The 26,407-nt window shown below is 50.2% G+C and overlaps 11 protein-coding genes across 11 annotated transcripts; 4 read left to right on the top strand and 7 right to left on the bottom strand.

Moving 5' to 3' along the window:
* Nucleotides 1–349: 349 nt before the first annotated feature.
* CGGC5_v002467 (putative transcriptional regulatory protein) lies at nt 350–2,678 on the top strand (the record flags this gene model as incomplete). The annotated part of the gene is made up of 5 exons (XM_032026720.1): nt 350–453; nt 514–642; nt 712–1,375; nt 1,432–1,947; nt 1,998–2,678. The coding sequence occupies 5 exons, from the start codon at nt 350–352 to the stop codon at nt 2,676–2,678; spliced, it is 2,094 nt and encodes a 697-aa protein (XP_031876808.1).
* Nucleotides 2,679–2,792: 114 nt separating this feature from the next.
* On the bottom strand, nt 2,793–3,376 carry CGGC5_v002468 (uncharacterized protein; the record flags this gene model as incomplete). The annotated part of the gene is made up of 2 exons (XM_032026721.1): nt 2,793–3,288; nt 3,339–3,376. The coding sequence occupies 2 exons, from the start codon at nt 3,374–3,376 to the stop codon at nt 2,793–2,795; spliced, it is 534 nt and encodes a 177-aa protein (XP_031876812.1).
* A 1,535-nt stretch (nt 3,377–4,911) lies between these two features.
* stcS-5 (putative sterigmatocystin biosynthesis P450 monooxygenase stcS) lies at nt 4,912–6,564 on the top strand (the record flags this gene model as incomplete). Its single annotated transcript, XM_032026722.1, has 1 exon — nt 4,912–6,564. The coding sequence occupies one exon, from the start codon at nt 4,912–4,914 to the stop codon at nt 6,562–6,564; it is 1,653 nt and encodes a 550-aa protein (XP_031876811.1).
* Nucleotides 6,565–6,886: 322 nt separating this feature from the next.
* CGGC5_v002470 (Secondary metabolism regulator LAE1) lies at nt 6,887–8,306 on the bottom strand (the record flags this gene model as incomplete). The annotated part of the gene is made up of 8 exons (XM_066150969.1): nt 6,887–6,932; nt 6,985–7,404; nt 7,456–7,593; nt 7,667–7,742; nt 7,793–7,945; nt 7,996–8,081; nt 8,157–8,191; nt 8,241–8,306. 8 exons carry the CDS (start codon nt 8,304–8,306, stop codon nt 6,887–6,889), a joined length of 1,020 nt encoding a protein of 339 aa, XP_066009880.1.
* Nucleotides 8,307–10,785: 2,479 nt separating this feature from the next.
* Nucleotides 10,786–11,376, bottom strand: CGGC5_v002471 (uncharacterized protein; the record flags this gene model as incomplete). Its single annotated transcript, XM_032026725.1, has 1 exon — nt 10,786–11,376. The coding sequence occupies one exon, from the start codon at nt 11,374–11,376 to the stop codon at nt 10,786–10,788; it is 591 nt and encodes a 196-aa protein (XP_031876824.1).
* A 1,249-nt stretch (nt 11,377–12,625) lies between these two features.
* kojA (putative FAD-dependent monooxygenase kojA) lies at nt 12,626–13,840 on the bottom strand (the record flags this gene model as incomplete). Its single annotated transcript, XM_032026726.1, has 1 exon — nt 12,626–13,840. The coding sequence occupies one exon, from the start codon at nt 13,838–13,840 to the stop codon at nt 12,626–12,628; it is 1,215 nt and encodes a 404-aa protein (XP_031876842.1).
* Nucleotides 13,841–14,387: 547 nt separating this feature from the next.
* On the bottom strand, nt 14,388–16,145 carry UGT2A3 (UDP-glucuronosyltransferase 2A3; the record flags this gene model as incomplete). The annotated part of the gene is made up of 2 exons (XM_032026727.2): nt 14,388–16,000; nt 16,055–16,145. 2 exons carry the CDS (start codon nt 16,143–16,145, stop codon nt 14,388–14,390), a joined length of 1,704 nt encoding a protein of 567 aa, XP_031876843.2.
* A 1,981-nt stretch (nt 16,146–18,126) lies between these two features.
* On the bottom strand, nt 18,127–19,425 carry CGGC5_v002474 (D-xylose 1-dehydrogenase; the record flags this gene model as incomplete). The annotated part of the gene is made up of 3 exons (XM_032026728.1): nt 18,127–18,809; nt 18,863–19,306; nt 19,362–19,425. 3 exons carry the CDS (start codon nt 19,423–19,425, stop codon nt 18,127–18,129), a joined length of 1,191 nt encoding a protein of 396 aa, XP_031876837.1.
* A 567-nt stretch (nt 19,426–19,992) lies between these two features.
* FUS5-1 (Esterase FUS5) lies at nt 19,993–20,812 on the bottom strand (the record flags this gene model as incomplete). Its single annotated transcript, XM_032026729.1, has 4 exons — nt 19,993–20,510; nt 20,559–20,642; nt 20,694–20,712; nt 20,771–20,812. The coding sequence occupies 4 exons, from the start codon at nt 20,810–20,812 to the stop codon at nt 19,993–19,995; spliced, it is 663 nt and encodes a 220-aa protein (XP_031876838.1).
* Nucleotides 20,813–21,967: 1,155 nt separating this feature from the next.
* On the top strand, nt 21,968–24,129 carry aflT-2 (Efflux pump aflT; the record flags this gene model as incomplete). The annotated part of the gene is made up of 7 exons (XM_032026730.1): nt 21,968–22,194; nt 22,254–22,387; nt 22,438–22,561; nt 22,614–22,820; nt 22,890–23,258; nt 23,308–23,742; nt 23,799–24,129. 7 exons carry the CDS (start codon nt 21,968–21,970, stop codon nt 24,127–24,129), a joined length of 1,827 nt encoding a protein of 608 aa, XP_031876839.1.
* A 352-nt stretch (nt 24,130–24,481) lies between these two features.
* On the top strand, nt 24,482–26,110 carry Ache-2 (Acetylcholinesterase; the record flags this gene model as incomplete). The annotated part of the gene is made up of 1 exon (XM_032026731.1): nt 24,482–26,110. One exon carries the CDS (start codon nt 24,482–24,484, stop codon nt 26,108–26,110), a length of 1,629 nt encoding a protein of 542 aa, XP_031876840.1.
* Between the last annotated feature and the right edge of the window lie 297 nt (nt 26,111–26,407).

Raw genomic sequence — 26,407 nt, forward strand, 5'->3', positions numbered from 1 at the left:
ATGCAGACAGGAAAGACTCGGCGAAAACTCAGATCATGCCGAGAACCGTGGGGCACTGACTAATCTTTCCCCCGGCGTAAGATTCAATTTTTGCCGATAACCTCGGGCCTGCTGACCTTTCTTCCTTCAACTGGTCTGAACTAGACGACAAAGACAGCGATCAGACGTAGTGCTGACAAGCTATTTCCAGCGATTCTGTCAATGTAGCGGTCACGTTCACCAGGCCCTCTGACGCAGGCTTGAGTCGCTGAAATATCTACTGGCCGCCTCGGCGTTTGGCCATCTTCCCGAGATACATCGGAGCCCACGAGGACACATTCCCGATTCGGTAAACTTATCGACCAACACCATGGCCTCGGAAGGGGACATGTCCAGTGCGGAGGACAGGGTCTTGTCAGTATCTGCATCGGCTTCCAAGAGTTCGAACCCGAAGTCCAGGACGAAGCCCATAGCGTGAGTCTCGCGATTTGTTTATTGTCAATGATCATTGCAGTAATTGACGTCGGGTTGTAGGTGTTCTAGATGTCATTCACGTAAAGTGAGATGCTCAGGTGGGCACCCATGCGATAACTGCCGCCAGGCAAGTAAGGGCGCGGAATGCACCTATCCCAGACGCAATCGTATGATCAAAGTGAGCCAACGGTATGTTGTACTGAGTTTGCATTTGTATTTACATCTACCCAATTGTGTCGTCTAATACTCCTCACTCAGATATATCGATGATCTCATAGCCGAGAACCACTGCCTCAAGGGCCAAAATGCCGGGCCTCGACATGCCGACACTCATACTCAAGCCGCCACCATCCTTCCTGACATTCCCACAGTGTCAGCAAGAGAGACTGTTGACAATGGCATTGCTGTACCAGCCCCGTCACTTGACCAACGTCCATGGTTCTTTGATATGAACATCCCACACACCCCTATCCTCATCGGCGAGGCATCAGACGCTGCATTCGCCACTCGATTTCGGCAAGCAATCGCAACTGGAGATCATAGCCACATACCCAGAGTTAACTATGCAACTGATGAACGACTATTGGCGTTGTCTGACGTCGACTGCCCGTGGCCTAGTCCTGCAAGGGCTCGCTTTCTGGTCGGCGTTGCCTTGAGATATGTTAGTCGATGCTATCACATCATCCGCAAGAGTCTCATCTTGGACGGACTAGAGCAGACACTTCAGAATCCATCTGAAAGTGACACTCTTCTGAAGAGTAAGCTCTGGGCATTATTCGCTATCGGCGCCATGTATTCAACACGCTCAGCGACATCTGAGCGAGACTTCCCCGGGATGGGCTACTTTGCAAGAGCCACCAGAGTGCTTCGTATCGTCAGTGAGAGGCCCCGGATTGACGTAGTTGAGCTTAGACTCTTGCTCGTAAGTGTCGCAGCATGCACCATAATGCCATGTTTTACTAAGCCCGACCAATATAGTCGTTTTATTCGTTGGCACTCAATCGCCGACATACTGCCTACACCTTCGCTGGCTCCGCAACAAGACTTGCCGTCGTCATGGGTCTGCATCTCAACGTCCCTGAGTCCCAACTGCGAGACGTCGCCGCCCGGGAACATAGAAACCGGGTGTTCTGGACAGCATACATATTCGACCGAATGTGGGCATCGAAGCTGGGTCACCCCGTCTGCGTCCAGGATGTCGATATCGAGGTTGATCTTCCATCTAACCCTACGGTTGACGAAAGTATCGCGGATGATTTTGCGGATGCATCATACTTCGTCGCCAGTGTCAAGCTCGCGCGGGTTCTTGGTAAAATTGTGCCGTTGATCTACCGCAGACGGAACCAGCAGATGTCGCTATCCCACCGGGTACAGGAAGCGTTGAACGACCTCCGTGGTTGGGTTGAGGAATTGCCACCTCAGCTTCACATCGACCACAAGGTCACATCAGAGAGAATGCAGAAACCAATCTCGCTTCATCTGAACTTCAATCAAGTAAGTCCGAACGTGTCTCAAAGTGAATTTAAATTCTACTAACAACCAAGTGCGCCGTGAGCGTTACCCGTCCCATTCTACTCCACGTCCTTCGCACCCACGTGGCGTCATGGGGAACACCATCTACTCCTGAGCCACAGATCCCTGGAACAGCAATGACTCTTGCTGAAGCGTGCATTCGCTGTGCTAGACACTCGTGTCGCCTGTTGACCGAATGTTGGATTGACGGATCATTTGCAACATTCGACTACTTCTATACCCAGTACCTCTTTTCCGCCTCCACCATTCTCGCCATATCAAGTCTTCTCAACGGCAAAGAAAGTCAAAATGATCGAGAACAGTTCGAAGAAGCGGCGCAATTTCTGTCCCAGCTGAGAGACAACGGCAACTTTGCTGCCGGAGAGTTCTGCCAGCATATCGATGCTATGAAAGCAATGATGGCTGCCGCTCATGCTCGCCGTGGCGGATACTCGGTGACAGGGGACACTTCTACGCTACTTGGCGACGAAACGGCCACTTTTGGCGATGCGATGAACATTGCGCAGCCCTTCACAGCTCAGAACACCACAGCCGGCATGGCTCTTGCGGAACCGTCTCTACAAGAGTTGCTGGCACAGCCCATCCTGGACCTGCAATTCATCGACGCATCTATCTACAACGATGGTGCGCAAGGGTTGTATTGGCCAGATATAAGCCCAGAGACTTGGACGCCGGACTGGACTGCAGCTTGATTAATGATTGCATGTTATGTGGCAAGATCGGTACTAAGTGCTCTTCATCTTCGATTGATACATGGTCGGTGTCTTATGAGCTCCCATCTTGGTCTACTGGCTTCCAAAGAAATATCACCAAAATCTAAACGGCACTGCCAGCCTCCCAGCCGCGTTTGGAGCCGCAGTTGGCGAAATAGCTGAACCACTTGCTTGGCCTCCGCTGCCAGTCGACTGTCCCGTTTCACCAGTTGCTTCTGCTGTCGTCGTTACAGTACCCGGTCCGATTGTGGATGTGGTGGTGCTTGGCGCTGCGCTCCCACTCTGAGTGCCATCGCATGCCACTTCGCCTGAGATGAAGGTGTAGCTGGTGCTGCATCCGATTCGGCCACACGTGCCCTTGCACGGAAAACTGATGTACTCAATGGGTACAGGCGTCGGGCATCCGCAGCCCTGAGTCAGGGTGGAAATCGTGATGCATTGAAGAACCATGCACGTTGAGCATATCTCAAGTGTCTCTGTTGCAGTCGGGCATCCTGTCTGTGGTGATACAGGCGACGAAGTGATAGTACGTAGGACGGTGGTGTCAGATATGACGTCGGATGAGGCTTGAGCCACGATCGGCACCGCCCTATTGTTGTCAGCTGCGTACCATTAGAGATTTTGTACGCGAGACCTTACGCTGAAATTATTGCGAGAATGTGGATGGAAGCTTTCATATTGCCGTTCGTGTGTGTGAAGTCAGACGAGAGGGGAAACTCTGGCTGGGGAAGTTCTGCAGGAGCATGATATATCAACTCATGATGGCAGGTGACTATGGCGTTCTCCGCTTGAAGATCCCGAACGTCATTCGTCGACTTGGTCGGTGTAGCAATTCACCAGCCTTTTTGGGAGTAGGTGTCTTGGCTTGCAAGGGCGCAACGGCGATGGACTCGTATCGAGCTTCATAGCGCGGAGATCCATCTATTTCGACCTATCAGAGGCCCCGAGACAGATCATCAAAATGTTACACCAAGTTTCATCGCCAAAACAATTTTGTTTATCTTCCAAGAAATCGGGAAGATCAGCCATTCATTTTTCACAACTCATCTATGTAAAAGCAGTCGAGGGCTATGTATTGCGCTCGTGATCTGATTGGTAACACAATGGAGACCCAAAGTCCGTTGAATTACGTCAGGAACACAGGTTGATGATTTAACGTCTCAGCCGTTAACAAATATCACCATAGGTAAGGTAGGTAAACTCAGACAATGAGTTTCAAATTCATTATTTCGTTCTTCTCAGTTATCCTTGTGTAAATTTGGTCGAATCATTTCAATGCACCAGCCCTGGCGGCTGGTCCAAACACCTCAAGATTGCCAGACGTAATACGCCATCGGAAAGCTGCGAATAGCGACCGACCTCAGAAGGGATCCTATTTCCAAGCATGGTATGAACGTTCCCATAAGGTAGAAAATCTCTTAACCAGATGGTAGAGAAATACCTACTGTAGCATTTTACCCTGCTAATTACCCCTCTGTGCCTAAGTATCATCATCGTTGTTGTCCTTCCTGTCGGTTTTGCTGGCTCTATGATGAACCGTTTTATCCTTATCCTCCCGAATATAAGACTAAAGGTCTTGTAATCCAGCTTTTCAGCCTTTCGATATAGGTGACCCATGAATAGGCGGTCCGTTCAGTTGATACGACTCTAAAATGATTTTTAGCATGCTGACTTGTAGAGATCATGACACCACGGGCAAGTCTCAGCCATCCTCAATTCCCCAACCAAGGCTTTGTTTTCGAAATGGTTACCGGTCGCAGACACTGGCGGAATAAATATGCATTACACATAGAAGCTAAGCATAATAAATAAGGAATAGCTTACGCTAGAGACAAACGTTGATACTAGGGGTGACCCGGATATCCTGCCGAATACGAACAACATGGTATCGATGTGAGCTGGTCCAGTGACGATGGAATTTGAGTTTTCTGAGTCGCACCAAAAGCGCGGGGTTTCTTTGAGATGAACTTAACGACGGACGTCGGCAATTGGCCTGCACATCGCATTGAGCAACGCGTCTCCTCATCCAAACGAGGAACGAACGCGGGGAAGGTGGAACCGAACCCGAGATTTTGGAACTGGCTGCCGCCCATCAGACAAAGAAAGTGAAAGCTGACAGTTTTCACTCCGACCATCTCATCAACATCACCAGCTCGTGGACCAAAATATCAAGTCACGTACCCCATCAGGATTTCGGAGCCTCTCGGTCAGAATGGAACTCATTAAAACCTCGGAAACATGGCGACTTGTTGCCTTAGTCCCATTTCTGGGCTTAGTTTACGGCGCGTACTCCATGTACAAAGCGCGCAGCTTCTTTCGACGGCTTCAGCGCCTCGGATACCCAATGCCCCCTCACCACCCTATCTGGGGTCATCTTGGTGTGATTGCGAGCGTCATGAAGGATCTACCGCCCGACCTCATGCCTACAGTAGCTCTTGGCGAGTACTTCCGCCGACGGTACCCTCATCTGGACCAAGCGTTCTATCTCGACCAGTGGCCCCTCTCGAAGCCGATGCTTGTCCTCCTGTCCCCGGATGCAGCACGTCAAATCAGTCAAGGTGTAGCGCTACCAAAGGATCCAGGCCAACATGAGTTCCTCACACCTTTGACCGGCGGCCACGACTTGGACACGATGGAGGGCGACGAGTGGAAATTCTGGCATAACGTCTTCAGCCCCGGCTTTCGTGTCTCGAACATCGCTGCTTTGGTGCCGAACATGGTAGAGATGGTCAGCGTCTTCTGCGAACGTCTTCGTCAGCAGGCAAGAAGGGGTGACAAATCGTTTCACTTGAGCCCAATGGCGCTCGATCTCACCATGGACCTCTCCAGCAAATCGATCTGGGATCATGAGCTGCACAGTCAGACCGGATACAATGAGTTTTCCGCGGCTTTAGCTTCGCAGCTGAGCTGGCTTCACTACTATGGAACCTCACCACTGAAGGACTTAAACATCCTCCGTCCATTCATGCAATGGTACAACGCCCGGCGAATGGACACCTACATCGACAGAGTGCTGTCTCAAAAGCCGAGACCTGGTATGAGAGACAAGACTGGAGCGATTTCGGTATTGGACACGGCCAATATCCCGCAAGATCCAGTTCATGTCAAGGTACTCCCCAAGGTCATCCGCTCCCAAATCAAATTCATGATGCTTGCGGGATATGACACCACTGGTTCATCAATAGTATTTATGACTCATCTTCTTTCAAAACATCCAGAGGTTCTTGCGCGCGTTCGTGCGGAACATGACGATGTCTTGGGTCCGGATATCTCTGCGGCACCAAAGTTGATAGCAGCCAATCCAAAGCTGCTGAACCTTCTGCCTTACACAACTGCCGTCATCAAGGAGTCTTTGCGGTTCTACCCTCCTGGAGCAACCTCGAGATATGGAAACCCTGACTTCCAAATCGTGATAGAATCGTCGAAGACGGAAGGCAAAGACGGTGTCACAGGGGGCACTTTAGCTCTACCGACCGATAGAATTGTCTGTATGGCTATTCATCATGGCATCCATCACAACCCACGCTACTGGGAGAGGCCCCATGAGTTCATACCGGAGCGGTTCTTGGAGAAAGCCAAAGACGATCCACTTCAGCCCCCCGCCAACGGCTGGCGCCCCTTTGAACGGGGACCTCGAGCGTGCATCGGGCAAGAGATGGCATTGACTGAGATCAAGATGGTCTGCGCTATGACTGCGAGAGAATTTGATTTCAAACCTGCGTATGACGAGATGGGACCTCAGCCTGCGCCTCAGATCGATAATGACCATGTGTATTTGGTCAGTCGTGGAGGAGCTGCGAATCCGAGTGGTTACTATCCCTGTCGAATATCATACACGACAAGGCATTCAAACGTGCAGCCTTGAACTGAAAGCACAGGCAAAGTGGCTTTACAAGAGGGACTTTACAACCAGTACTTCAATTGATCTGGGGGAGACGACAAAAACAACGGTCGGCACAAGACGAGAGTTTGGACAAATGTATGTCAGTGGTTGATTCGAAATTAGGACAAGATAAGATAGCCAACGCCACAACAACACATTAACCACCCAGGGAATGAATCATATGTCTTTTGAGTCATCTACCCGATGCTTATTGCCGGGGAATTCCTTTTCCGGTCGGAATCGACATAAAGTGGTAATGAGTGGTGATGATACAGATTAGGCACTGAACTACTCAGTTGCATGTTCAGCCTGCCTGCTTCGATACCGGTTTCTGCCCATACACGACGTGTCTAACGACAAAGGTTAACGATCTATTACACGAACTCTGATAGAGAAACTCACATGTCGTATGCACCATTATATGCACCTTCGGTCATTTCCCTACGCACCCCCTCGACCTGTGCTAGAACGTCGGCCTCGGAGCGTCCCAAAATACCACAGAATGCCCGTAAGGTGAAGCCTTCTAAGCGTTCCAGCATCTGGGCTAGATTTGCGGATCCTAACTGTTGGTAGTACAAGCTTTTGGGCCAGGGGCCGAGCGGAATCTTAAGTTTCTGGTGGAAGGTGCTTTTGAAGCCGACCTGCTTGGCCCACACTTCAACCTGTGGTCCTGGACATGGATCTCGTCCTGAAATCCTCATGACCTCTAGAAACGTCTGGTTCCATGACCAGGTAACGTGATCTCTTGTGTAGGAACCGACATCTGAGTACACTTCAGGGTCCATCTCATGGAATTCTGCCCAGCCTCCCGGCTGAAGATGGCTCCAACCGACGTTAGAAATTGAATAGCGCTTTAGATGGAGTTTGACATACTCATAGATATTTTCCATCAACCGAGGCCAATCAGCGATGGATGCAGCCATGAAACGACAGAAAATGAAATCGAACTTCCTATCTTCAACCCAAGGGCTTTCCACATCGTCGACTTTGAACTTCACATTCGGAGGTACCCTGCCATCTCACTCTTAGTTATTTCTGTTCGCACCACCATCAGCGACAGTGTTCTCAAATATTAGTGACATACCACGTAGGCTGGATATTACTCAAATCAACGCCGACCACTTCGGCGTTCTCAAAGATGTCGCCCATCTCAATCGCCCCTTTTCCATAAATGTTAGGCAAGTGCTATTTATGTGACAAAGACACTCACAAATGCCAGTTCCAGTTCCTGTATCCAATATTCTCTTCACATTGCGTCTGTCCAGAGGTGCTAGGAACAATCGATTGCCAATAGCCTTCACCATCATCGCATGCGCCATGTCAAGGCGGTCAATCTCAATTTTATCGTTCGGTAAGACGTATGCTTTCATCGTCAGATTGTTAGCGAACTTCGAAGGCTGGCTCTGCACTCACAGCCGGATCGAAATGCGTGATATCGCCGCCCGTATTCTTCCGGATAATCAACGACACTCGATGATAGTGACACTGTATAGTTAGACCTGTGAATAGCACTGAGTCAGCAAGCACAGCGAAACTACCAAGAGCAGTGGTGGGTTATGAAGGAGTATGCACACATTCGTCCCCCAAACATAGAGTCATCGTCGTCCATCTGTGCCAAGTAGTCAGCGATATCGGTTTACAGAGACAGTCGAAGTTACCAAATCATCTTCATTCTCCAGAGGTGATGCTGCATAATCGGCTGTATTCGAAGAGTCGGTAGTCATCTTTCTTGGCAGTGAACCGCGGGTGTGGAGAGGAGAAAAGGTGAACGTGACGTGGTAAGAGGCGGTGTGCGGGCTCTAAATAGGTCTCGCCCGACCAGAAGACAATCGCTTAGCGACTTATCGCGCAAGTGGTCTTTGAATGCATGTTTATTGGTGTTGGTTTGGAATGGTTCAGGCCTGTGGATGGTCACGGCTTGGCTGTTAGAAATCACTTACCCCTCATCTTGTGCCACACAGCCGCATGACACGCTCGCCAAAGTCCCACAGACATTCATAACTCTGCTTCGACCTTCGTAATTACCTTCTGACTTGTAAAGTCCTGAGACGTCTTCATAATGCGCCCGCTACTAGGAGACACACGGGAAAAGAATAGTGGTTGTCTTATGCATTTGAGTTCACTTTCTCGCGATCTTTCTGACGTAAGGCCTTCTTTTCATGGCCTGCGCATGAATGTCTGCCATAGAACCTTCCTTTCTATTGACAACAAAAAAGCCGGAAATTTCAAATATCTGTGTCACAACCATTGCACTATTGCTCCGGCCTCTATTCCAGGTCACAACTTAGTCCATCATTCAAGATTTGTAGAGTTACCGCGGGTGCCACATGTTATCCAGCTTGATCTGTTTTGAGGCAGCTTCTTCGTCTCCTTAATGCCCGAATCTTCCTCAAGAGGAACAAGGGATTTCTACCTTGATTTATCTTTCAATGAATATAGTTGCCGGGTAGTGTAGATTAGGCTAGTGGACTTTCTGGCATTTTACGATTAGGTTTCACGGCCCAACACCTCTGTGGCTAGCCTGATGCCATCTTTCTGCTGACCTTCTGGTATTTAAACACAAATATGGTGCATAACATGACAAGTAACGATTGAATATTTTAGTCTTCATATTCCGCTGAAGAAGAATCATCATGATCTGCAAATTTCGTCGCTTTTCGCTACTCCTCCCCAAGCTCCGCACTAAGATCTGGGACCTTGCAACTAGACCGACTGGCATTCGCGGGGTTCAATATTTCTCAATCTTGCCACTCCATAGACCTCCCGAAAGATTTCAGCATCATGTTAGCAACCGACTGCAACCACAGCAGAAGTTTCTCTTGGGTCCTCCTATGCCCACTAGCGACACAGCAAAGCCATCGTGGGACAATAGCGAATCTACATATGCGATCGACAGCGGGTTGTGGACTGCCTGCAAAGAATCTCGCGCGGCAATGTACCGCCGTCTTAGGCCAGAAGAATGGTCCGACTTCTCACAGCAGCTGAAGGAAAAGCCACACCTGCGTTGGGATATTGTGTTCTGGAGGAACCCCAAACATTTCGATACGTCAGCGACATTCATGCTGAACGACATGCATACCAATCGGTTTGTAACCGTCTTCCCGGCACGGGACCTTATTTTCATACAACCCTACAACCACCCATTCAACCCTGCATGCATTTACGATGCGATGCCATTCGCTGCAGGGGACGGTGCTTGCTTTGGAGAATTGTCCCACGTAGCCCAGGAATTCGATCCTGCATGGAATGTCGTGGAGCTTCGGGAGTATCAGCGACATTGGAAAGCAGCTGTGCTTGAAGATGAAGACTGCCTGACGCGTTTCCCTGATCGACCCAGAACTTACGAGCGATACGACACTTACGACCAACTGGTGACGGTCAGTCAGAGGAGCTGGACAAAAGGTACAAACTTCTGGCTTGTGGATCGTCGACTACGCCGAAAGCGATCACCACCGGCACATGAACATCTTGAGAAGGCTCAGATTGTTTTTCATGGAAACGATTGTCGATTTCTCGCCATGCCGGAATGGAGGCCACAAGGATCAATCCTGCGAATACCCGCCAACGAAAAACCAGAACCTTGAAACAATTTGGGACTTTACTTTAGAGTTGGATCAGGTTGGCTCAGAACAGGCCATAGTCAAAGTAGAGGAGGATATTTGTGACACGACTTTCGCGCCCAAGATCTTTGAGGGGGTAGATACTGGGTATGTGAGCCGATGGGGAGTCATGGTGCAGGAAAGTACCAATTAGTCTTGGGAGCTGTGTGTCAAGCTATGTCATGACAAATCATAATATTATCACCGCTGGCTGGTCATGTTCTCGACCTGCGCTGGAAGATTCCTTGAATATTGCCACCCAACATCTTCAAGCTAGTTCCCCTCCCACCTGTGGATTCAACATGGCTTTAAGCACGTCGTTCCGGTCAGTGTCAGAGGCCTGAGCGCAAGAAGCAGACGCAAGTCATTTCGCAAGCGGACCTGAACCCATGTAGTGCGAGATATTTGTGAAGTATATTGAATGCAGTATAAGTTGTGGGAGTGTGTCCGAAAAGCGTAGTGTACAAACGGATGGTAGAAATGCAAGCTTGCTGTCAACGTCCCCACTTTCCTTTCCACTTCGTCTCATCTTTTCCCGTCGCAATTCATCTCATCCCTTCACCGTCAACTGCCAATCGGAGTTGTAGTTCTTTCACCAGGGTTCCTAACACGAACTGACCGGTGAAGTGCGTGAAGCCTGGCAAAATTCCACGCCCGGCCCGTAGATCATGTATCCCACGTAGACGTCAGGCATATGTTGCAACGTGCCTGCGCTGTACAGTCCACAGGCTGAAGTGATCTGCCCCAGCCCTTGTCCGTAGTCGTTCGCGCTGATCACCGCGTCCGTATCCTGGCTGTAATTACAGACGAAGGCGACAACATCCCCCTTGAAGACGTACAAGGATCTGCCATGCGTTATGCGGGCATACCCCCCACTCTTAGCATCCATCAGAGATTTGAGACCCGCGACAGCGCTGTCGCAATTGGCGGGGTTCATCTTCTGCGTACAGCCACACCAAGTGTTGCGTCTCCGTTGAATGCGTGCAATCCTGGAAGGGGGGATGGCGGACTTTGTGGACTCATCATCGGAATGGGCCATGCTCTTCAGAATTGATGTGTCAGGTGACTTGACATGAACCTCATGACCTGTGTCATTGTAGTACGCCATGTAAAAGCCATCAGAAGCAGCTTCGGGAAGGGTAAATGCCGCTGAAAAAGCGGCGCAAGTAACCAGAAGACTGATGATGAGTTGCATTGTGAATGACTAGGTAATATCGAGCGTGTGTGTGCGGGATCTCGGTTATTCGGAAGGCTGAGTGATAGTCGTGGCAGGATACTGAACGTTGGTGTCAATGGTTGCTTTTATACCTGATTTGCAAACATCCCCCAAGAGCCGCTCTTCACATGTTTTGTTAGTGAGCGTACATCGTTGAGACAAGACAGTGATCATTACCTCCCTTAGTACGGCGATCAATCATTCGCAGTATACTCCTTTTTCCTTGACTGTGGCTGTGGCTCGACATTGTGAGTGTGGCCGGTAGTCGTCGTGTTAGGAAGTAGGATGTACTCTCACTGGAGTGTGGAGGTTGACGATGACGTTTAACACATTGCGCAACAGTCCGGTTCATGGGTACGACTTTGATCCCTCGGGTACCCAAGACACTCCAATAGTACCTGGAAATATAACCGGGGACACCATACACATGTGTTGGCACGATGTCAGTAACAATTTCAGAGACAAGCGACTTCCCCTTTCCCATTTTGGTATGGTCTTGCAGAAAACGTCGAGCCGAACGCATCGTCACCAAAAGATTAGATCCACTTGCAAATCATGGCGATCTGACAACGGTACACAATGAAAGTGTCTTGGGTTTTGGATACCTATACTCTCACCTGAGATGTTGGTCGCTATTGAACGCCAATGATCACATTCTCAGACATATCTTGAGATAAATAGAGGGATGTACAAGTAATAACTTGACAAAAACATTGAATAACGCATCAGGATGGCCACAATGACAATTGCTCTACTTCAAGACGGTAATCAAATTTACGTTTAGTGTCTTGCTATAGACGAGGGTACCTTTCCAACATTAACTTGACGCCTCCTTTACCAATGAACATGTAACGTACAGGAAATCCTAAATACGTATGAAGGAGGACATGCAAGCCTGCAGTGACATTCTATTGTAGTATTCAGAGTAGGCCAGCCCTTTTTTCTTTTAGATTTTGACGTCCAGAATATGGTTGTTAGATCACGAAGTCTAAAGAACCACTGGCAATTGATCTCGGCGAGCTGGTAAGCGACCACGTTTGGACACGCCGGGTACGATAGATGTCTTTCTTCAATGATATTGAAATAACAAAACATAGGCGCAGAAATAAATGAATTCTTAGAACCCAATGGCACTTCCCTTAGCCTAGCAAACATAGACTCGAAAGTATCAACGGATATGAAGCATCAGACTATGAAGCGAATGTCAACATAATACACCCCTCAAGCCTCACAGCTGGCTGTGTCCGAATAAATCGTCGCCTCTGAAACTCCTCCCTGTGTCATTCAAATGGGTTCTTGTGTTAACCGTCACAATGTCCTCCCTCAAAGAAGACAATGTGTCCTTGACAGATGAAGCTTGAGCTACTTCTATCAACGATAGAATCCTCTCGGCTGCGAAGAAGACTGTATCGATCTTACCCGACATTACAGAAAACATGCGGCCATGTCGTGAAACTGTACATGTGCGATCGTCATGCGCCCCGACAGCCTTAGTCTTGATGGCAAGTTGTGGGCCGACGTATCGGAAAAGCCGGGAGAATGACGGGAGGTACTTCTCAATTTGCTTTTCCATGAAAAATCGTTTCTCCTTGATGACCTCACTGCATATACCATCGCGAACAGCTTGTGCTTCTTCCGCCGTAGCGAATTGGCCCAGAGGCGTATGTGGAACACTGGATAAAGTGAAAAGTCCAGGAGCTTCGGTGGGATAGACTGAGCAAAGCGGCCCGTCAACCAATGTTAGAGCTGGAAAGTCTGGCGGGCCTTCGTAGTAGAGTAGTAATGTCGGCTCATAGACAACAGGGATATCGGGTTTGCTGTAGTGGCCCCAGGTGGCATCGATGGCAAAGTCGAAGCACTCGTCGTCGACATATACAGCGTCTCCTGCATCATAAACTCGACGTATGCGATGGCCCAGTTCTAGCACGTCTTTCAGCTCCGCCTCGAAGTAGGCGCGAGCCTTAGTAAGAAGAAGCACGCGCTCAGAGGTGCACACGACCCCAGAGACATTGGTGAGCTCAACACTAGTCGGCAAGGCCTCTGTAAAGTGGACGCCGCTCGAAGCCATGATGGTTCGATATGTGCCATAGTCGAGAAGTGAGTCATGGGTGGGGACCGCGTAGATGTTGTTCGGAACGCAGCGGCTAAGGTCGGGGTATCGCTCGATGAAGCGTAGGAAGCCGTCTCGAGATTGGATGCGCGTTTCGCTATGTCGGGGATAATGGAAGCCCATGTGGAGGCGAAATTGGTTGTTGCCTGAAGCCTCATGTAACAGACGATCGTGCTGCTCAAACAACTTTACCCTGAATCCGAGGGCGCGAAGAGAGGTTGCAATGTGACAGCCATACCAACCGCCTCCAATGATGCCGAAGCTGAATGGCTTCAAACCATATTGGCGGGGTAAATGGAACGGCGCAGACTTGGGGATGGATGTTGGCTCCATTGATCGGGAATGATGAAGGATGACGCCGCAACAGTAGGTTGGTTCACGGAGGGCAGTGTGGACGGCCCAGCTCTGGTCATGCGTCGGCTGACATGAGGACTTCAATTCTATGTGGCGACAATCACCTACTGTGACTTCTTACCGGTTCCGCGGGGACCTGAGTTGGCTTATATGCCCTTCGAGGACAATCCTTAGTGCCTGGGACCAGGCAGTGCCAGCGCCATCTGACGTATTAATAGGAATGACCAAGACTGTTGAGGAATACAAGGCTTCCTCCAGCGGTCCGTCACGCGCTTTACATGCAGACTTGTCAAGTAGCTCTCACGTACAACCGGGTCTAGTCTCGTTAAAACCTTTCTCTCGGTTTTCGACCCATCTTCAAAGTTTGTCCGTATCGCAGTTCAGAATACATCGTGTTCACTCGTTCTCCGTCAATTTTCGAACCATAATTGCCATTTGGGTGGGGACTTGAACAGGCAGATTTAACCCATAGCTCCGGTGCATCCCAGTTCGAGATATTCAATGAGCTTACTGATCAATACAGACGCTACAAGAATTTCCCCACAAGACCATACGCCAAATCATGGAGACTTGAGACCGCTTGTGGCCCAACGGTGACAATACCTGTCGTGAATAGACCAATTATTGCCGCCCCAACCAGCCATAGATCTAGGTTGCTTGCGCGAAGAGCACTCATCCTCATGTCTGCAGTTTGAAGATGCATGGGTCGCAGCTCCCTTCCACGATCGTCCAATACACCACTTGCTCCATTCTCCTTTTTGGCAATCTCATCATCGCGACAGATCTCGAATCTCAGTTCGTGATCGTACATAAACTCCTCAATGAGATCCGCCGCGAGCACCTTTCGGCGACTCGCTAGATTCGCAATGCGTTGCATTCGGAGCGCATTACGTTGAAAGTGACCTTCTTCATCACGCATGAGTTTTCCAACCTTCTCTTGAATCTCCGCCGGAGTGAAAGTCTCCTTCTTCACGGATAAAGCTACCCCAGCTGAGTCAAGAGCAAGAACTCGGGGCAGCTGATCTCCATAAATCCCCATGCTGAGCATGGGAACGCCGTGCCAAAGACTCTCGTTAGCTGACGAGGGTCCAACATGGCTGAAGAAGAGCCGAGTAGAGGGGTGCGCAAGTACTGCTCGTTGAGGGGCAAAGTCGACAAACTTGAGATGCGGATGCTTGTTCTTGAGGAGCTCAGTGCTACCAAGAGTGATTTGGCTGCCATCTGACATGGTGTGAATTATACTGTCGGTCAGAGCTGCAAAGGCAGCCTTGCTGGCGCCACGTATGGCCCACAAAACACCATCTACGTGGCCTGCATGCAGAGTAGAGATGATGCCTGCTTTTAAGCTTTGCAATCTTTCGCGAGAGAGAATTACATGCGTGCCGAATGCGACGAACATGGTCCTGTCGTGAGTCTGGTAGAACTCGGAAAGCTCTGCATCCAACGGAGCGTATTCATCTGACAAAATTGGTCCGATGGCATGTAGCAAAGGTGGCGTCTCTTTAGGCGTCTCAAGGCCAACGAAGGAGTTCACCAACACCAAGTGATCCGGCTTAGGTAACATAGGAAGCATACCCAGCCCCTTCTTTGCGCGCATTCTCTTTGTCGTCAGGAAGAGATCGGCGAAGGCAATTGGGTGCTTCAGCAAGTATATGTCTTGGTTGAAGCGGTCCCACATGCTCGCATGCTCGCTGGTCTGAACCCGGGGCTCAAGACCTACGCGGCCAGGGATGTAGGGCACAGGGCACATGAAGTACGGCCACTGGGGCCACATCGTGGCTAGAGGGAGATTGTACTCTCTCTGCATGTCCCGAGCTGCGTCGACGTGGAAATCCGCAAAGAGGAAGTCTGGCCGTGTGGTCTCGACGACACGCTTTAGGTTTTCGTAGGTCTCGGACCAGAAGGCGTCGAAGAACTTCTTGCCCTCGATCCAATGTCGAAGGCCATTGCCACTCCAGCTCCACTCGCTAAAGAGGATGTAGAGTTTGTCTTCTTCCTCTGGTGTGATGGCACGTCCTATCACATGAACGGCGGAGACAAACGGATAAGGGTTGGCATAGCCCTCACGGCCAGCAAAAGTGGCGAACTCGATGGTGTGTCCTCGTTCATGGAGATATTTGCAAACTTCGAACATGGGAGCTGTCAAGACGAAACGTATTAGCCTTGAAAATATGACATAACCATCAGACTTACCTGAGTTTGTTGAACCACCAGCTGTAACAACGACTAATATTTTCCGCGGAGGGAGGAGGGGCGGATTTTTCTTTGACAGCGCCATCGCCATGAGATGAGGGTATAGTCCTGCGATTCAGACTGAAAAGACAATTTGTAAAAAGGGAAGAGCAAAAAGAACGTTTGGAAATGACGTTCAATGGGGGGAAATCATTCAGTAGAATGACCTATTCCGAATCCACTGAGGTTGTAATGAGCCAAATGTCAGGAAACTTCATGCACTAAGAGTTGCCGATATTTCCCAGAAACTGCAAATGGGCAGGAAGTTACCAAGTTAGCATTCGAGATGATACTTCTACCTTGGTTCGACTTGCGTCCATGAATTCGGCTGCCTTGACGTGATTCAGTCTACAGGAACTGATGTGATCAGGAGTAACCCCAAGATAGAAGGTGGGCCAACTGCCTGGCGGTATGAGTGACGTTAACAAGGTCACTTATCTCGCCAAACTGTCTTATTGGAGGAGTATGCTCGTGATCCTGCAGAGGAAGTCCCAATCCTTCAGAATGACTAGGCTCACTGTCGTGTAAACTTCACACCCCTGTAGCCTTTGTATTTGCTAGCGGTTGCGGGGGTTTCCACGCGGAAGCGGCGTTGCGGCTGAGGAGCTTGTCGTTCGTCCCATGTGGTCAAGCTGCTAAGCATTGAGCCTGTAACCAAGCGAGCGACAGTGTGAGGAATGCAACTGATGTTTAGCCTGGCTGCAGTGTTGTCACCCACCTGGACAGTTGTGTGTGTGGGCGGGATGGACCTGCCGACACGCCGTGAGTGCAACGTCAGCGAGATTGTCTGACGTCGTGGGCCGATTACATCCCTCAGGATCTGACAGGATTTTATTGATTGGTCAACGATTACAAGACATGCGGTTAACGAACCATAAGCTTGCCTTTCGGTTAGACAGCTGGGAAAAAGAGTTCTGGTCTAGGCTCTGCGGAGTAGTATCCCTGTTCGATCCGTTAAGCCTAAGTTGATGTAAGCGAGGGGATGAGGCATTCGTCTCTCCCTGGCAACTTACAACCCACCATACGCTGACACCGAGAGACGTATCCCGTACGACAACGGAGGGCTTCTTCGTGGGTCGGCTGAGAACGCCATAGGATGGCTGGTGTGGGGTAGATCAAGGAGAGAAACAAGGCGCGGAAGGTTGATTGATGTTTCGATCAACCCCGACTAGTTGCGCATGGCGTTATCAAGCATTGTGGCTGGCAACAACTTGCTGCACCTAGCCACCGCCGTGCAGCTCCGAGACAACACTGTTGAAACTTGGCAAAGGAGACAGCTTTCTCCGCCAAGCTGCGGAGACGCCCGCATATCCGGCACTGTTCCCGCCCAATGAGTTGACCCCCGCGCCACGAGAATTAGCGTCGCGAGATTTTATCCCAAACGGGCTACACTAGACAGGGATACGTGAGTGATGCCCCTGCAAATGATAGGGCTGGCCAATGAACACGGATATCACAAGATTGGGTCCCACAGTGATATTTTGGTGTCGTGGATTTCCCATGCTTCGATCCCCTCTCGCGGGTGCCTAGACTCCAGTTAGTGTGTGACAGGTGGCAGGATATTCATCTAAGCGGTACAGGATCTGACGATGCACTAAGTATCGAAGGAAGTGGTGGCTTTTTCTCGCCTCACACAGACATTTCTTTCAAGCCTATTGCTGTGCTCTAATAACGCCCCGAGAGGTCGCTCTCAGACTACACCCCCTATCACCCCAGGAGGCCCTAGTTTCATGGTCCCGGAAAATGAGTCCACTACGTCTATGGAGCAAAAGTCCTTCCAGCATAATCCGGATCCAATCCGTCGGAATGGCGCTTCGGTTATCGATGAATCAATCATTGCCCCGTTGAGTCTTACGAGCTTCCTTTGATCCGCCTCATTGAATGACGGGCAGGAACATCGCAGCACGCTCAGACGACATTGGAGTCTTCACGAAGCTTAGACTTGCCATGGGGTACAGATGAACTAGTTGCGGCTGAATGTCTAGTCTACAGCTCTTACGATATTTCATGTAGCTGCCTGCGAAGTGGCATACTTAGCGCCCGTTATTGAGAGGGCTCTCAGGATCGTACACGTCAGTCGTGATGACATCTGGATACTCCATCATGCCTTGCTTCAACACCGCCTCGATGATTTCCATCGTAACAATGGTCTCGTCCAAGGGCAGGATAACACTCTCCAGCTTACCGTCCCGCAGGCATCTGGCACACTCGTCTGCCTCCCAGTAGAGCCCGCGGCCCCAACCACCTCGCCCGCTATCCTGTGGGAATGGGCTCTCAATGGTCTCAACCTTGCCACCGCCATCCGTCTTAATCACCTTGTAGCTGTGCGGACGGAAAGCCGGACCGCAAATTTGGATCTCGCCATCTGACCCCTGGATCTTGATGGCTGGGCCGCCTGTGAAGCCAAAGTCGACACCTGATCCCAGTCGGAGAGTTGTCATGCCTATCCCCATGGTGTTTTGCTTCGGGAATTGGACAATGAAGCTGGCTGCCTCGTCGATGCCTGTGTGATACTTGCTTACAGCCGCCGCAATCGGCGCAGGTGACTCCTTCTTCTCATGCGGCTGCAGGTGGTAGAGGATCTGCATGATCCAAGTGAGAGAGTATACGCCCAGATCAAACATGGCACCGCCAGCCAGGCCAGGGTTAACCATACGGTCTGAGTCATTGAAGTCCAGCCTCCCATCTGGGAGGTTTCGATGAATCGAGTTGTCGGCTGTGAGGCTCCGATTAGGCACACGAGAGACAATACGGTGCGGCAGCACTCACCAATGACTCGATAAACAGTTCCAATAGCCCCAGCCGCTACCAATTCCCGCACCTTGGTGCTCAGCGGGAAAAACCGCGTCCAAACTGCTTCCATGAGGAACAGCCCCTTCTCCCGTGCTTTGTTGACCAGCTTTCTGGCCTGAGCAGCGTTGACGGTGAATGTCTTCTCGCAGAGAACGTGCTTCCCGGCCTCAAGTGCCAGCATGGCGTTCTGGAAATGATGGCTCACAGGGGAAGCCACATAAATTATGTCTACATTCTCATCCGCCACAAGCTCGCGATAGGAGCCGTACGTCTTGACGGTGGCATCGCTCGGGGCCTGCACCTTGCTGACAAACTCCGCCGCTTTCTGCTTGGAGTTGGAAGATGCGACAGCGACTACCTGATGACGAACGTCATGTACGTCACGGGTAGCTGGGTCAGTAAGGAAATCTCGCACGAAATCTAAAGTTTTCAATCAATGGGTACTACATCCACCTCGGATTTCTGAGGAACTCACTTGTTGCGATGTGGCCAGTGGCCATGATGCCCCATTTTAGTGTGAACTCCGTCGTGGACCCCATTTTGAAATGCGTGGAGATTGCGGTGATGAATGTTAGTGGGAGGATGACGAGGCAGAATTTTGACATAGGTATGCGATTGCGATTGCGACCATGTGTAAGGGAGCGTTGTTCGGTAAGGACACATTTTGTCTGTTCCGAGCATGTCGGACTATCTTCGGGGTCAGCTGGATTTCATCCCTTGCATCTTGCTCTTGGCGACCACCCAGCACAACCTTTGTCGGCCAGCTTATCGAGGACATCAGATCGATCGGAAGTCAATTGGCCTTGATCATGGTTGGTATTGATATAGTAGAGTCTTGCTATCCGGGCGGATAACTATTGTACTAGGGTCTAATAGTTTTTATGTATCAATAATGTATTATTTTTATCATCCCTATCGTCCTTGCTATCCCTGTCACCCCTCTCGTCCCTATTCCTATCTTCATTACTATCGTCGTCGTTATTGTCCCTATTACCGTTAATATTTACTACCAGCCTAGATAGCTAGGAATATCCGCTCAGATAGCAAAACTCGGATCGTAAAGTGCATCAATTGCAAAACAATTACATGACGCTACAAAGTTCCTCTCACTGGGCTTTCATAGCCTTCTCAATTCCCCTCTCGATCGTTTCAACCATCTTGTCCGTCACATCCCTAGGGGCGGTCGGAATCTCGTGCCCTGCAGGATGCTTCCAAAACTGCCTGGTCTCCTCACGAGACATCTGCACTAGCTTCATACAGGTTTCCAGGTCCTTGTCTTGAGCCCCAACTAAATGCACCGTTGGAATTCCAAGTACAGGCTTGCCTGCTTTGTCGATATCATTCTCACAGTATCTCAGAGTGTTCGTCTCCTTAATCTCCTTCTCCGAGAAAGGAGGACCACCACAAATGAAGACTGCGAACGCGAACGGGGAGGGGAATGTGTCCCTCGCAATCAGCATGGAAGCAAGAGCCGCGCCCTGAGAGAATGCCAACACGCCGTCGAATGGGCCTTCAGACTTCACATATTCCTCGAGATCATCCACCGCTTGAATTATGGTGTCGTACTTATCGGTATCGTAGTATGCGAAGTACTCAGCATTGGGTCCGGCAAGGAGATTGATACCTACGCTTGTTAGTTTCGAGTCAAAACGTGTCTGTCAGAACTTCACACCTGGAGCAGCTGGCCATTCTAGGGCCCCCTCCACAAATTCGAACGTTGCAGAGAAGCTTTTTGACAAAGCACTGCGTATCGCGGCTGCGTAATGTGTTAGTGAGAGTTTGTGTGTATTCTAGGTATGTAGCCCACCAGTCTGAACCTGGAAGATCTATGTATTGTCAGCAAATTGCGTGTTGTGGATGTGACCCACGAGTAGCGAAACGAACCTTGCTGCTTGTTCCCATTCCATGAAGGCAAAGGATACGCATTTTTTCCGTTGAATTACACTTAGCCAGTTGAAAAAGAGTTTCTTCCTGCACGTTCACAGTCTTTGTTGGAAATGTGAAGCCTTTGGGCCAAATATCAACTGAAAGTCAGAAAGTAGTCCCGAAATTGGAATTTGGTACTTCGACAATCTAATTGGTGACACAACATACTGACACAAATTTGATATCACTCATGCTTCTACTCTCCGCCGACGACCGGATGTGCTTGAAAATCACATTCATGTTCCCAAAAAAAGAATGAGTCCTCCACAAGAATTCTTCCCCACGTCAAGCACCTCATTGGCGTCGCCTCATTTTCAGCCACGCCTTTTCCTCTGCCGGTCCAACCCAATCCTTCAGGATCCTACCCGTGTGCTAGCCTTTGCGCGTCTTGCATGGTCAAAAGCTTGGAAGCGGCCACTTGAAGACCCCTGACGAAGTGCGACCCCATCGAAGGATCAGCAACCCTGCCCCCGACTAGTCAACGCTTACACCTACGCCAGTAGGGCGCCGTCAGCTTGCGTGATGAAATGGCATTCCGTCGTTTCCGCCGGCGTGAGACACTAGCATTCAGCACCTCAGCGCCTCAGCCTTCAAAGGCTGTGCTGCCTCGCAGGCTCGAAGCTCAATCCGGTGCCTGTCTCCCAAGCTGTTTATGGAAACAGACACGTGTAGCAACTGTCTGAAATGGAGTGGTTACTGATAACATATCACAAGTCGAACGACAAACGCGCGGGTGAGCGCGGTGTGAGGGTTTCCGTCCTTGTTTCATTATCCTCTCATCATTCTTCGTCTGTAATGTGTCAGCGTCGCATCAGCAATACCCATGCCATCTAGACCAAGCGAGCTGCAAGGGACCTCAGCATAGACGGTGTGAATTTCGTTAGTCGACTTGCTCCAGTCAGCGTGCATAACTCCCTTTAGACGACTGCACTCTCGATACGGGGCAATTGCCCGAGCTTTTCTGTCATGTCTCAATCAGGAGGACACTGGCGGCCGGTGTCGCTCCCTCCCCTCCGCACCGCACGTTATTCGGGGTATCCTGAATATCCCCAGCTTCCTCCGATCACCCACGATCCGTTGCACGACTTGTATCGAGTCCCTTTCCTAAACAAAAATTCATTGTATCAAGCTGGACCTTACATGACGGAGTCAAGGATGTCTGATTCTGTCGTGGAAAAGGCATCCGTGACCGAAAGGCATCGCGACACAGCATACGATCCAGCAGCAACCCAGGCACAAAATGAGACTGTTTATGATCCGTCAGCGGGCTCCGCGGACAACACGATCAACGATGTCCCATTGACTCCCACACGGGCAGAAGAGCAGCCTACAGAGAAGAACGAGTTCATGAGTGGATGGAAATTATACATGCTCACAGCAGGGTTCGTCAATTTCAACTTCTGCACCATGTAGTTATTATTGCTGATGGAACCATACCTAGAATCTGGATTTCTCTATTTTTGTCTACTTTGGAGACGACAATTGTTAGCACATCTTTGATTGCAATATCAGATTCACTAAGCGGCTTCGAGCTTCGAAATTGGGTCGTGACGGCATATTTCCTCACGTATACTGGTACGATATCTTGGGGGACTGGAGACGCGTCGCTGACTGCTGAATTCTAGGTTTCCTGGTAATTTATGCAAAGTTGGCCAGTATCTTCGGTTCGAAAACAATGTTCATCTTCGCTTTGACAATGTTCACGGTATTCTCAATTGGCTGTGGATCTGCAAGTACCATGGAGCAATTGTGTGCAAGGTTCCATTCTATGGAAGAGTTTTCAGTCACTGACTATGTGCAGGATTATTCTGCGTGCATTCCAAGGAATCGGCGGCTCAGGCATCTACTCAATGGTGCTAGTTATTGTACCAGCACTCGTTCCCAAGACAGAGTATGGAAAATACATCGGCATTATCTCCTCCGTCTTCGCCCTCGCTAGTATCACTGGCCCTCTTGTCGGCGGTGCAATTTCTAGCAGCACATCGTGGAGATGGGTATTTTTGCTCAAGTACGTAATCCGTTAGCTTCCCAGAAGCAAAAACATGTAGTAAAGCTGAGTGCTAATCCGTCCTTGAAGCGGACCCCCAGGCTTTGTGGCCATCCTCCTAGTTGCGATATTCTTGCCAGCCAGCAAGTCGGAACGTACCACGGACTTCAAAAATAGAATGAAAACCAAGTTCTCTCGAGAAACAACTCGACGTGTTGACTTCGTCGGAGCTGGCTCCCTACTGGGCGCTTCTGTGCTTCTAGTCTTCGCTCTCGAGTCAGGTGGTACACGTTACGCTTGGGATAGCTCGGCTATATCGTCGACTTTCATCTTTTCAGGCATTCTATGGATTGTTTTCATAGTCTGGGAGATTCGTCTAGAGCGGAAGAAGAATATGCCTCAGGAGCCCATCTTCATCATGGGTCTTCTGAAGGATCGCCAGTTAGCCAGCATGATGTTGTGAGTTAATTTCTCATCGATGTGTCCCTGCGAAGCTTACCGCAGCCAGTACGACTTTCTTCATCGGCTTCCCCTTCGTCACCATTCTCTTCATCATTCCACAAAGAGCCCAAGCCGTCTATGGCCTCAACCCAGTGCAGTCAAGTTTATCTGTCCTTCCATTGTTGCTCACCTCGCCATTTGCCACAGCAATCTCTGGAGTGTTGACATCAAACTACAACGTACCCCCCGCATACCTCATCCTCATTGGGTCTGTCATCCAGCTTATCGGAGTCGGTCTTTCAATTAGCATTCCGCTCACGGGCGACCACATTTCTGCCTCACAATATGGCTTCGAGGCCGTCATGGGAGTTGGCTTCGGATTGACGCTCAGCACAGTCCTGACTCTAGGGCAGCTTATTGTCAGCAAAGAAAACGCTGGAATCGTGATGGGAGCTCTGACTCAGATTCGCGTCCTTGGCGGTACTATTGCACTAGCAATTTGGTAAGCTTTGCCCAAACAAGAAGTTTTAGAAGCAAGTTTGCTGACCTGTCCCAAAGCTCTGCAGTGCTTTCAAATGACTTGAGGGCGGGGCTTGCAGGACTCATCAAGCCTGGCGAGCTCGGCCAAATCGCCGAATCCCTGTCATCGATCAATGACTTGGACCCGGAGCGAGCCGCTGCAGTGCGACTCGCGTTTGCGACCGGGTACAAGCGACAATTCCAGATACTGACTGGCTTCAGTGGATTAGCTCTGATGGCAGCATTGTTCTTGTTTAGTCGCAACCCAGTCACCGTCAAAGGCGCGACCTCCAAAGAAGCCCAGGGCAGCTCTATTGACTCGTATGAGCTAGCCGGGAGAGGGTCATCAGAGGAGCAGAGGAATGCTTGATGATCGGACATGTGACATAATTATATGCAGGCTCATGTCGAACCTCGCAAAATAGTTGTAGAGAGTGCTTACTATGCGAAAGGTAGAGAATGCATTAGCCAATGGGATGATTTAAGTTTTGTGACTTGCTATCGCGGACCGGTGATATCATGCGTTCCGTCTCCGAGACTTCGTTTTCCGTCTTCAAAGGAATGCTGACCGCATAATGTTGTAATGCCACCTTCTAGAAAGAGGTCAGTTTGACGGGGCTGCGCGGGGAAGCCAAGGCATAAGCCGATAAGAAGATGATGTATTTACAGCCGAAGCGCTCTGCTCTAGATTTTGTGGACGCAGCACGTTGTGCTTCTTCATCATGAATCTTAGTATTTTATCGCTCCTAGCACTGGCGACCGGTGTCCGCTCAGCAGCCCGCAATGTGTCGCACTCTGACAGTCTTAGTGTGCAGACCTCCACCGGGATATTCACAGGACTGATTGACACGGATTCGCCCAATACTCGCCAATGGCGATCGATTCCTTTCGCGGAACCTCCTGTCGGGTCGCGGCGCTGGCAAGCTCCTGAGAAGCTACAGCCCTCAACCAAACACCAATATGCGACGAAGTTTCCGCCTTCATGTCCACAGTTCGTGACGGCCATCGAATCTATGTGGAACCTACCTCTAACAAAGGGCAACTTGATTTACAATGGAGCCCAGAACGATACGTCGGGTCTGGTAGGCGAAGCAACGTCTGAAGACTGCCTGTACCTCGCGATCTGGGCACCCACGAGCCCGCCACCTAAAGAGGGGTTCCCTGTTCTCTTTTTTATGACAGGCGGCGGCTTCGTGATGGGTGGCATTGAACTTCCCTGGCAGATCCCTACGTCCTGGGTCGAGCGGTCACAGTCAGCAATCATCGTCACAATAAACTACCGCGTCAGCATCTTTGGCTTCCCTAACGCGCGTGGGGTGGCTGAAGGGGAGCAAAATCTCGGAATTCTCGACCAAAGATCCGCTCTCGAATGGGTGGAAAGCAACATCGCGGCATTTGGCGGCGATCCGAATCGTATCATGAACTGGGGCCGGTCGGCAGGTTCCATCAGCGCGGACATCCACGCCTACGCTTACCATGATGATCCGATTGCTCAATCATACTATATGGAGTCAGGAGTCATGACTGGATCCTATTCTTCGGGCCTCTTGGAGGACCCATCGTACTCCAATTTCACCTTCGTAGCACAGCATGTGGGCTGCGAGTCTCCTTGCGGCCCCAACTGCGAGGACGACGACGGCGCCGCGGAACTTGACTGCATGCGCCGCGTAGCTTTCCCGCAGATCATAAACTTCATCGGACAGTACGGTGATCGAGGTGAAACGCCAGTTCTATCTTTCGGCTTGATCCCCGATGATCGCATTATCTTCCGCGACTACGATGAGCGCGCTGCGGCGGGGAAAATCGCTCTTCGCCCGTCCCTCATCTCCATGACGGCCAACGAGTTCTCATCGCTCACTCCATGGCCAAAGGATAACCTGACCGAAGGTCCTTGGCAGGCGCCGGTCACGGCCATGGACGTCGCGTGGGTGTGCTCGGCTTTCAATGCCACTGCTGCTCGCAACCGTCTGAGCACGTCCGAAGCCCCCGTCTTCAGGTTTCAATATGCTGCCGAGTTTCCCAATTTGAATGTGTACAGTTGGCTGGGCGCATATCACAACAGCGAGACGCCTTTGTTGTTTGGGACGTACGACCTGTTGGATCACATCGCGCCAACGACGGATTTCCAGGTTGAAGTTAGCAGGGCAATGCAGGATTATGTCATGGCGTTTGCGGAGGATCCGTATCATGGACCGCAGAAGAAATTTGGTTGGGAGCCGCAGGTTGTCAACGAGACTAATGGAGGGTTTGTACTTCGTTTTGGAGCAGGCGAGAAGGCGGTCCAGCGCATCGATGGGGTAGAGTTAGATGGAGTGTGTCAAGGGTTGGCAGAGTATGATCCATTCCCATGAGCCTGTATTCAAGCAAATTCGGGTTGAAGTTATTTCTCAATCACTTCAGTCCAATTCAAAGTATAATTGCTGTGCCTCTGCCATGGTCGTTGTCGTTGTTGTTGTTATCGTCGTCGTCGTCGTCGTCGTCATCATCATCATCATCATCATTACCATCATTGTCACCTTTCCTGAGAATATTATCCCTACCAGTTAAAGTTGTTTGAATTTGAACACTAATAACTCTGCCTAGAAAAGACTGGGAGGCGACACAAATATCCTTCTGACTGGTTCTCAAAGTCATGGCTACTACATATT

The sequence above is a fragment of the Colletotrichum fructicola genome, assembly GCF_000319635.2.
Source record: "Colletotrichum fructicola Nara gc5 chromosome Unknown KSG_Nara_v1_contig01, whole genome shotgun sequence".
Taxonomy (NCBI): domain Eukaryota; kingdom Fungi; phylum Ascomycota; class Sordariomycetes; order Glomerellales; family Glomerellaceae; genus Colletotrichum; species Colletotrichum fructicola.